At 37.6% G+C, this 11,281-nt stretch overlaps 1 protein-coding gene across 6 annotated transcripts in view; it reads left to right on the top strand.

The window, feature by feature from the left end:
- The window catches only part of Acvr1c (activin A receptor, type IC), a 90,444-nt gene extending 81,156 nt beyond the window's left edge, over nt 1-9,288 (top strand). For 5 of the 6 annotated variants that reach the window (XM_006498086.4, NM_001111030.1, XM_011239108.2 and 2 more), the window contains one exon: nt 1,698-9,288. In XM_006498086.4, the coding sequence (XP_006498149.1) occupies nt 1,698-1,823 (126 nt within the window). In that variant the 3' untranslated portion in view covers nt 1,824-9,288. The remainder of the gene's footprint in view (nt 1-1,697) is intronic. The other variant, XR_374097.4, reaches the window with a different exon arrangement.
- Nucleotides 9,289-11,281: the final 1,993 nt, after the last annotated feature.

The raw sequence follows: 11,281 nt of genomic DNA, 5'->3' as shown, positions 1-11,281 counted from the left end.
TGTCCAATCACGGGCCTCCTACTGCACTAATATTTAAATAGATTGGACGTGGAAAATTCTGCTACAACGCCTGCGGTAGCCTCTGAGTGCTAATGTCACAGTGTGCACCACTGAACCCAGTTTTGCGGTTAAACTTGTTTGAACAAAGACTGCTCTAGTTCTAAGGACTTGTGACCTTCCTCTGTTCTAGAAAATTCTGTAAGAATATGTCTTCAAATAATTCTTCTCTCATTGTCTTCATTTCTATTTTTGGAAAACTCAGTGTCTGCTATTATACCTTTCAGATTCTACTTTGTGTCACCTGTATTTCCTACTTGTTCTAGTGGATTCATTTTCCACTTCTTTGCTTCTGCCTCAGGTTTGTCTCATTTGCCACTTAACGTATCTACGAGATTCTTTATTTTCGTACCAAGAACTTTTACTGGTTCTGAAAGTATTGTTCCCCCCCCCCCGCCCCCGCCCCAGAGAGTTGGAGCTCTATTTCTTTTTTAATATTTTTATTATCATTGATTCTTAATATATTTTCCTTTATGGATCTGATTTTGCTCTTTATTGTTTTGATTGATTTTTTTTTTTTTGATTATTGGCAACCCTTCCCCTCCCTCTCTGAATGCAGATTTCATTATGAATTCAGGTTTACTGAAAAAATTAGGACAGACTTCTTTTTTTTTTTTTTTTTTTTTTTTTTTTCTTTACCGAAAGTCAAAGTAAGTGAATTTTCTTAGGGACTTCCATTTGGAGGAAGATTCACAAGCACACTTTTTTTTTTATGTTTGTTTTCTTACATGTATGTGGACATGCATGGATGTACCAGAGCATAGTGGCAATGGCCAAAGGACAACCTGCGGGGAGCAGTTTTCTCGTTGCGCATGCGAGTCCTGAGATTGAATTAGATTTCCAGGCTCAGTGGAAAGATGCCTTTACCTGCTGAGCCATCTCACTAGTTCAAGCTTCCTGCTTAAATCTAGGGCCTCCCTTTCCCATCTGCAACTTCTTCTCTGCTTTGTGTTGACTTTCCTGTCTTTCACATGTGGTCCCTCATCTCCGAGGTTCTACATTAGTAGTTGAGCATATGCTACTGGGGTGCCCATCTTCAGCGACTCCCCGGGTCTCTCATGTTTCTTGCTTTTACGTTGACTTCTCGCCTAAGTGGATGTCTTTTTTTTTTTTTTTTTTCTTTGACAGTTCGTTTATACTGAGTTTTTCTATTTACCCTCAGACCATCGTTCGCCACACACAATATGAATGGTGAAAGTATAAATCTTAGTTGCCAGTCTGATGACTTTCTTTTCACGCGTGTGCGCATCTGATTAAATATGACTGGGAATTGATACCGTTTCCACAGCCTTCCACAGCTCATGACTCCTTTTAGTTGTTCTATTTGAGACAGGGATTCATGGAATTGGCCTGACCTTGAATTCCTGCTGCTTTTGCCTCCGCCTCCCCAGTACTGGAACTATGAGCTTGTACCGCAGCACTCAGTTATCATCGCCTGTCTTAGCAGAGTTCAAAAATAGCCATCATCGCATCCCAGAAGTTTCAGCTAGTCTTTGCAAGGTTAACGTTTGTGTCTTTATAACAGGATTTTTACAGAAGTTTGGCCCAGTTTCCTCGATCATCCCCTGATCTCTGACTTCACTTCTTTTATCCTCTGTTCTGCACACCTCAAACCTTTGCTGTCTCTCTCTCTCCTGAAGGCGCTGCGGGTCATGGGAAGAATAATGCGTGAGTGCTGGTACGCCAACGGGGCAGCACGCCTGACAGCCCTGCGCGTGAAGAAGACCATCTCCCAGCTGTGTGTCAAGGAAGACTGTAAAGCTTAGCTCTGCGTACAGGCAAAGGAAGAGTGCTCACAGCTTTCCTTCCCGTCTCCCGCTTTGTGTAAATGTTTTTGCTTCTTTTCTGCTGTGTTTTATTTTAGTTCTACCTCAAGGATGACTCACTACAGTGTTGAAGTGTCCCAAAGGCAGCATGTAAAGATAACGCTAAAGTTAAGCATGGGCAGGTCTTGACTTTCCCAGTTTCCATGTTGTCCTTAGTTTTATGTTTAAAGGGGACACGACTCGTTTTTTCTTTTTATTTAAGGAGGAAGATGTTATGAGTATAAGATAAGCTACATACAATGGTAAAAAAAATATTAAATTTTTGTTGTACTTGAACCAAGAGCATCCACAAATGAGATGAAGACATATTTAAAATGTGAACTACTGTATATTATGGTGAAATGGAACTGTAAAAATTAACTGGGTCCTTAAAAAGTAAATTTTGCTCAGAATTTTAACATCTAAAGAGTGGAAAGGTGGAGTAACAAAGTGACACCACGTTCTCAGGACTTGCTTTCTCTGCCTATTTGCCACTCTGCATCACTACGACAGCTGTCCCTAAGTAGTTCGAAAACCACCTGAGCCATTACTCCTCCTGATACATAACAGAGGTCCATATGTCTCAAACACTGTGAAATGGCCCAGAGTCACAGAGCTCTTGCCAGAGCTGGTTACGAACCCTGTGACAACTAGCACTGTGAAGTTTGCTGGCCATTATACTCCCTTGAATTCCCATAGAGCGTTTCTTCCCAAGTGGGAAGATCAATCATCAGTTATAATATTTTAAATTTAGTCACATAGTGAATGCATTGAGTATTTTGTAAGACCATAATAGATTTTCTAGAATTTCAGAACCAATCTATTAGAATTTCATCAAAGAAATGTCATCATTATCCCATTCGATAATGAAAAAAAATGTTTTCTGAACATTGCCAAATATTGACCAATTATAAACATCCATTTTCTAAAGATGTATGTCATAAGATGTCATTGCTTTTGAGGTTCATGGTTGGAAAGAAAATGACAGAAAGATAAACACGGAAAGAATTTGAGGAGAGTTCAGAGAACTCTCCCGAAGGAGTGTAACCCCTTACTGGTAACAGAAGATCACATCAGTGATTACAAGGCATTCCTGGCCTTTTAACAGGGACCATGCATGGAAGGGTTTGGAGGATCTACCTCTATTCTCCATTTTTGAAGTTCAGAATATTTAACAGGACACCAGATATTTCTTTCAAATGTCCTATAGGCTTTAGTGAAGATGGTTTAACTCAACGTCTTTCAGTGTTCTGAAACAGTTTCCCGAACCCCATTCCTTAGAACTTTCATCTACCTAGAAGTTGTTAGAATGGATGTGCACTCTAACAAGGTCTTGAAAAGTGATATGTTAACATATTCTATTCTTTGATAGTTCTAGCAGCAAAGACACATTCCATGGATATTTTTAAGGGTAAATATTTGATTGTAGCCTTTCTATTATGAGTAAGGTGAAGTTTTACTATCTAGCATCTTCTAAAGCCCAACATGGTAAATGATGTTGTGAAGAATACGTTATGTATCCCATAAGAGGGTAACTTGATGTCTACATATCACTATGGAGATATGCTACTCGATCCATCTCATTTGACTAAGTGGAGATAAGAGAAACAAAAGCTGACAGCTGTGGAGTTTGCATGTACTTCCATTCTCAGTCATGTCCTCATCCATTTATAAGCACAGGGCACCCCATAACTTACTTGCCACAATATTGGGTACAAGAGGGAATAACAAGATAGATAGGTCCTGCCCTCGGGGATTTTAAAGTCTAATTTGGGAGTGGGGAAAGACATGTGAGTATGAGGGAAGCGAGTAAATTGACAGATAAAATATGCAGTGGGATGCCTTTGAGTTCTATGTGACAATGGCTTCTAGAATAGGTCTTAAAATCACTTCCAATTTGCAACACATTTAGAAGGGATCTTTATTTAGATATTACAGCCTAATTATATCATCAGCATCAAAAGGTGCGCCTACGTGAATGGATGTTAAGAAGAACCGTGCGAAGGGAGAGCTGGCTTATGTCTATTATCTTATTTCACAGTTTCTACATGACGGCAATGGAATTATTTACTTCAATGATTGTATCCAGATATCCAATGAAAAAAACCTACTCTATCCTGTTCCATTCACCACTGTTAGGGAAGTATATTTTCTAGATTTTAAAAGAGGGTGTTGTAACATCTTTATTTTGGTCATTATGTTTTATAATTTATTTCAGGGTATATACAAACATAACTTATATTTTCTTGGTTTAGATTTCACAGTGGAGAAATCTGCACATTGGTACATTTTGAGACTTTTGCTCATTATTCTGTTGCTGAACTGTAATCCCTAAGTGAATAATCTTAAAGAGCAGAGCCACAGAAGTAGTCAGGGAACAATAGAAGTTGTAGTTTTTGCTTAACTCTCAACATAGTTCTACATAGATACTGCTCACTTATAAAAAATAGAGTAATTTTTAGAGCATAAGGCATATTTACTGTATATATCTATGCAGTTCAATTTTGTATTATGTGTTTTTGATGGAATCTTATGTAACACTTGGTCCTTGTAAATTTTGTTACGAGCAAAAATATCTTCTTAGGTTAGGTGCAAAGTGACACCATTGCTTTGCTCCTTATGGATATTTTGGCTCTGGGTATAACATAGAGCTTAGGAATGCTATTATGAATTTTTAGTACTGTATGCAAAAAATGGTGGGGTTTATATACAGCATCACTTCTTGAAATACAGAACGCATTATTTGTTGTCTACATTTGAGCATGAATTTGTTGCCTTATAAGTCCTGCGTTTTGAGTTTGTAATCAGTACTGACTCTGTTGTATGCATCCTTCCACGTCTAAAATATTTGGCATGTCACATCTAGAATTCTTAATTTATGTTCTGCCATGAGAGTTAAGTGAAACATGACTGTCATGCTCTATTTTAAGCGCAGCACTTGCTTTTCATCTTTATACTTTTCAATTAACTTTGCATTTTAAATTTCCATAATTGTATGAAAATAGTAACCTGATCGCAATGTCTGAAGAGTTTCAAATCGGCGTTTATTTTAAAATGAAAAAAAAAAAACTACAACACATTCATTAGATCAGAAGTTCCACAATCACTTATTGTTTTGAGTGCTTCGTCTATTGCAGAATGATTAAATAAAAGAAATGTCTACTGTCCTGGAATTTTGCCACCATGGGACTTACTGAGACAGAGCAAACTCAGGGCAATCTTGGAGTGGAAGCAAAAGTCCCAGGGAAGACCGCAGTGCACTGCCTGAAGGCAGGGAGCAGGCATCTGCCATCATACAAGGAGCAAGAGAACAACTTGAAATTACTTGGCAGGCAATGATTTTTGACTGATTCTTGAAAGGAAATATGAACATTTACATGGCTAAATTAATTCATTTAAAATGTGGAAATTTTGATTTCTATCAAGCAGTTAGGGAACAATAACAAATGCATCCAAGTTGGTTGCTGAATTCTTCAGTATTCGTTTCCTTTATGTAACTTGAAAAACTAATATTATCAATCACTCAGAAATGTTTATGCTTAGTGTCCTAAAATGGTGTCACTGTAGTTTTTGAAGCTCCCCTCTCTCTTTTTTCACTTGTGGAATGTATTATCTCCATGAATAACAATACTGTGTTTTAATTCCAGATCCTGATATTCACTTAGATTTTATTCACTGTCTTAGTGAAGACAGTCATCATTTTAAGGGCTTTTAATTTTTTTTTTTTTTGCAGGATTCTTTAAAACTAAACCAAAAAAGATAGAGAAACAGATAGATGGACAGAAAGAAAGAAAGAGAGAAAGAAAGGAAGAAAGGAAGAAGGAAGAAAGAGGCAAAGGAAGAAAATCTAGAAGGCAAAACATTCATTAAGTCTAGTATTAGTCAGAATTTCTATAGTGTTCATGTTCTTCTGAGGATACTGATGCAAACTCCCTGGTGCCTGGCTTTCTCTTTACCCTCCACCTTAGCTTCGTTTCATTATCTTTCTTCTACTATTAAACTTGATGTTCTTTCATCACCTTCCAAAATTATAGTTACTTCCTAATTATTTTTAAACATAGCTATTATTTAACTTAATCATTATAGAATTGCACATTTATAATGGAGAAGAAATCCCTTAGTGTTCTAAATTCTTTTATATGTGCCACAGCACAAAATGAAAATGAGAATGTAAAAGTTAAAGGGACTCTGAGCCTCAGATCTTGGTTCTAATATTTTGTAGACGAAGAAACTGAAGACCGGTCATTAGATGGCAGCTAATGGTTGTAGAAACACAGTGGTGACACCTACTTCTGCAGCCTCGCCCACGTTTACAAATTGAAAAGTCAATCAGCATGGATTTAACACTGCTTCATGCACATATTAACATCACATGCCATTCAGTGCTGGTGGTCAGACCCTACTTGTTGATGCATTTCTATTAAAATAGATGGCTTAGGCCAAGGTCACTAGGGAAAAAATGAAAATAGACAAAGCAAAAACCTAAAAGTTGTTATCGAGATAGGCAGAAAAGCCATGAAGCACTGATGAGTTTGGAAATGTAATTGAAGAAATTTAGTGTGTGGAGGGTTTTAGTGCTGGCTGGAGGTGTAGAGCAGAGGCCGAGAGGACTTGCCTCGAAAGTGAAAAGATTTGGGTTCAATTTTCAGCACTGGTAAGAGAAGGAAGATAGGAAGGAGGTAAGAAGGGAAGGAAGGAAGTGAGGAAGGAAGAAAGGAGGAAAGGAAGGATAAAAGAAAGCATTCTTAGTATGAATAATGATTATCGAAGCCTCTGGACCTTCCTTGCTCCCTTCCTGAATGCATTGTTCCTTTCCCTTGTGTGTTGGAATGGTGAAAGGTGATTTGGTACACGAACTGGAGACTATGTTTAGTGTCATTTATAGTCTCTCTCTTGTTTGTTTTGTCTTTGACATCATTGTCTCCCCTGGTGGCAGATTTCCTGAGCCCTGCCCCCACCACTCTACTCAGCTCTGTCCTTTCATGTATTTGAGCCCTGTCCAGACTGTTACACACGGAACGTCTTAACAAGGTTTTAATTTCCCCACTGTGTATAAGAGGCCTCGGCTCACCAGTTCATTAGTGATCGTTCTCCTGACACTGGGAAGAGGGCTCTGTTAATGGCAGACATGACTTTCTTTCTCTTCCATTTTAGTCAGACTGTCTGGTTATCTTGTAGCTTTTGGCTAGTGCATAAAGAATGTCCGCTTCTGCTTTCATGCTGAACTCAGCTTCAACAGCGACTTGAACAAAGACTGTGAAATACATATCCCATAATGTGATTGCTCATGTTACGCCTGTGATAATTGAGCCATTGGTTTGTTTTATTCCTGCCATCCTTTGAAATATTTTTATTTATTTATTTTTATGTGTTATGGGAGTTTTGATTGAATGTGGGTCTGTGTACCATATGCATATCCGGTGCTTGGGTAGGCCAAAAGAGTCTGATCCCCTGAAACTAGAATTACAGGTAGTTGTAAGCTGCCATGTGGGTGCTGGAAACCAGAACTTGGTCCTCTGGAAGAGCATCAGCCAGTGCTTCTAACTGCTAAGCCATCTCTCTTCTGCTTCTGCCATGTTTTTAGACTAAGCCATGTGCCATGCTGCTTAGAATGCAGATTATGCTGAAATTAGGTAACGATCTCCACTTTAAAATTTGATATTGATAGCTGCCAGGATTCTCCTGCAGTTAGTCATAGATGAACACAACATTTGGGAGAATATGAGCTCCAGCTCATCCTCATTTTAATAATGCCAGAAATGTATTTTTCTCCTTGTTGGTTTATGTTACACTACAAGAAAATTTCCTCCTGGACCCAACACTTTCATTGGAATATGCAATTCTTCCCCGGGTTTTAGGAATCTGACTGTTCACACAGCCTGAGTGTGGTAGGAAATTCACCTTTCTTTCCAGCATCCCACATATAAATTCTCCACAGGGAACTCAACAGATTGGGGCAGCTGAGGACTGGGGTGAGCGCTGGAACTAGCTCTTCCCTATAGAGACAGTTCTAGACCTTACAGAGAAAGACATTGTGTGTTTCTATATCAACATAAAATGCCCAGGCTTATCCATCATTATGAAATAGATGCTAAATTTAGAAATGGTTCTTGACATATGCAAACTGAACACAGAATTTGGAAGAATAGAATACTCTGACTTTTCTTCTCTGTATTCCCAAGAGTAACAAGAGTAACAAGGTGGACTCTTTATCCTGGTGATGGGTGTATCTTTTCCCCAACCTAAGTCATTGGCTGCAAGGCACAGTAACCTCAATTTCTATACATCCACCAAGTTTTCATTCTGTGGATGAACCTACTCATTTGCTTCACCTGTAAAGGGAGGCTTGAGTGTCAGGCTCTAAGAAAGTTAACCATACTAAGAGATTTATCAATATGTTTGGTTTTTCATTGGCAGAACAGTAGTATCTAGGCAATTTTAAAGATGTAGCAGTTTCCTGTTCTCTTTACCAAGTGAGAGAATCTGAGTAAAATATTAGACTCCAGTTCATTTCTAGAATGGCTTATATCAAGCTCTTGTACTCTCCTGACCCTGAACTGGATAGGATTGTTTACACTTGATTGTTGTTTCAGGTTTTAAAAGGGTCTCAAAAGAAAAAATTGGATTCAGGTCTATAAAAAAAAAAAAGGATTTTGTATTAATTTTCAAAGCACTAATACTAATTATACTTTTCTTGGGGTAGTGATTCTCTTCTTATACCTAAGAACATATTACACATGTCAAAACCATTGCATTTTGACATTGCGAAACACACCTTGAACTCTTGAACTACTGTGAGCAGAATCACTGTTGTAAAGATTTTTTTTTTTTTTTTTTTTTTTGGTAAGCTTGCTGGTATTCTTAAGTATGTAAAAAGATGTCGGCTTCCACAGGCTCAAATGAATGTACATAAGGACTGTGAAAAAAAAATAAATTGGGTTTTAAAATAAGAACTGGGCGATAAATTGTATCTAAACTGCGCAGATGGGCATCGTCGTGCGGCTGTGTTTTCATTGTTGAAGGTTGAACAGAGTTCTACAGAGTCGTGGATGACATTCAGATGTTTCATGACTTTTGGATCTGCGAACATATGCATTTTATAGTCATGTATACTTATATTGTTAAGAAATAATCATATTTTAGAATTTAGTAAGAACTCAGTGATAGCCTTCATACCAAAATGTTTAACTTTGCCAACAGCTAGTCATAAAAAAGTATTTATTTTAAAGCTTTTTAATACAATTGCATAACTTCTTGCCGCCTCCAGGTGTACATTCTTCTCTGCCTAAATGTTATATTTTTATGTATGCATTTTCAGAAAGCATATTGTTTTGGAAAGTGGCAAAGACAATGAATTAAGCACTCGTTGCACTTGTTTCTGTAAAGCATAAAGAGCTCTATTTTAAATAAAAGAAAACGTGTCATATGTTGGTGTCCATGTGCTCATATTCTCTTTCACAACTGTGTTTATATTTGTATGCAGAGTGCAGGCAGGGGACTGGGGATTGAGAACTGGTTCTGCTAGTGCTGGAATCTCCTCCTTCCCCCCTCCCTCCTCTCTTTCCTTCTTTCCTACCAAGTTTTATAGAATTCTACAATTTCAAAGCCAGAAGACACACTTATTTAAAGCTTTTTTTTTTCCTGAATGACACATAGGGCAATATATTCTTACGGGGTTTATCTTTTCAGTCTTTTGCATTCATTTTTTCCCATTTTTAGTTTTTATCTGTGTGCTTTGCCTACATGTGTCTATGTGCACAAAGTGTATGCTATGTTCAAGAGACTAGAAAACAGCATTGCATCCTTTGGAACTAGAGTTACAGATGGTTGTGGCTCACCATGTAGGTCCTGGAAATGGAACTCAGGTCCCCTGGAAGAGAAGCTATTGCTCTTCTCTACTGAATCATCTCTCCATCTCCCTACCGCATGTTGAATTTTAAACATAAGTTATTGAGAACGTACCAGTTTAACCTGCTTCTATCCCATTTAAAAGTGACAACCACTCAAGTCATTGATGGGCCTTCCCAGAAAGTGCAAACTCAGTGGCTTCACCTCTGGGGTCCCTATCTTCATCTCCAGATTCTGCCTTCCTGCTGTTTCTTGGGCCTTCCAAGCATAAGCCTGTCCCAGGCGTTTTCCCAGAATGCCCATTCCTTAGAGGTGAATGCACTGTGGGTGCCAGGGAGGGTGCTGCCTTTTCTGTCTTCCCTTATCATCCACCATGAGCTGCGTCTTCCAGGTGTGCTTTACTGCACTTAGTACTACTTGGCATTATTTTCTAACGTATAAATAGTGGATATAGACTCACAGGGTCTAACTCCCTGAGTGTTGGCTTACAGAACGTGGAGACACAGTTTTAAAACCTTAAGAGTAGTGTATTACTTTACCCGATGAGAAAACTCTGTGGACCTTATTACCCCCAACTGTCTATAATAAGCAGGAGAACTTTTGACCCTAACTAATGGTGGTTATTTGGGAATAATGTTACAGTTTTGATGCTTTGAGCACTTGGCAAAACTGGCAGGATACTATGTTGTTGTTTTTTTCTCTTGGTAAAAGCCCTGAAATTCTTTTGCTACTTTTAAATTTTATTTTTAGGGATTATTATTTTTTAATAGGCACCCCCATGATCTTGCATTAAATACTAAGCAGATTTGTAAGCAATTATTATTTATAAAAACTTTTATTTTATCTACTTATATATTTAAAAGAACTTGCAAATAAAAAAAGATACAAAGAAAAGAAAAATCACACACCAAAATTAACCAGACCCAAAGTCTATATAGCTCAGTGAACTGTACTGTTAAAATCGTGGAGGTTCTGGTTAGATTTACACTTTCACTGATCTGGACCAGTAGGTGGTTCTTCTGCAACACATTCCTGATAGAAAGGACCAGGAGATAAGAAAAGATGAAAGTAGGAAAGCTGTGTTCAGGAGGTCTTGCTTACTAAATCTTGAATTGGGTAGCTTTCCTAAAGTCTATTTAATTACAACAGTTTCCCGAGAGGGTGGTTCTTATTACAATGTCTAACAACATTATAATTATAATTATAATCATAATCACTGTAATTAAAATATTTTAATATTATTTTTCCTTCATCTATTATTCAATCAATCTTTATCAGATACTGTTGCAATATAAGAGTCATTGTCAGAAGATTTCAAATCTGACTGATGAGTTAAGTACATACAATTTGGAAAGCCAGTCCAGGAAAACATATATTGTTTTTGTATTATGTAATAAAAAAATGATATAACACCCACAAGATATACAAAGCAAACATTTATTTAAATAGGATGGTTTCCAAGAGCTTTCAGAGAAAAATTAAATAACTCCCAAAATCTTGATGGTAAAACATATTTAATGTCAAGAAAACAAGGCTGCAGATTTGAGAAGTGGAAAAGTAAGGAAGGTAAT

Source organism: Mus musculus, chromosome 2 (genome assembly GCF_000001635.26).
Source record: "Mus musculus strain C57BL/6J chromosome 2, GRCm38.p6 C57BL/6J".
Lineage (NCBI taxonomy): Eukaryota > Metazoa > Chordata > Mammalia > Rodentia > Muridae > Mus > Mus musculus.
This window is presented reverse-complemented; position numbering and strand designations above follow the sequence as displayed.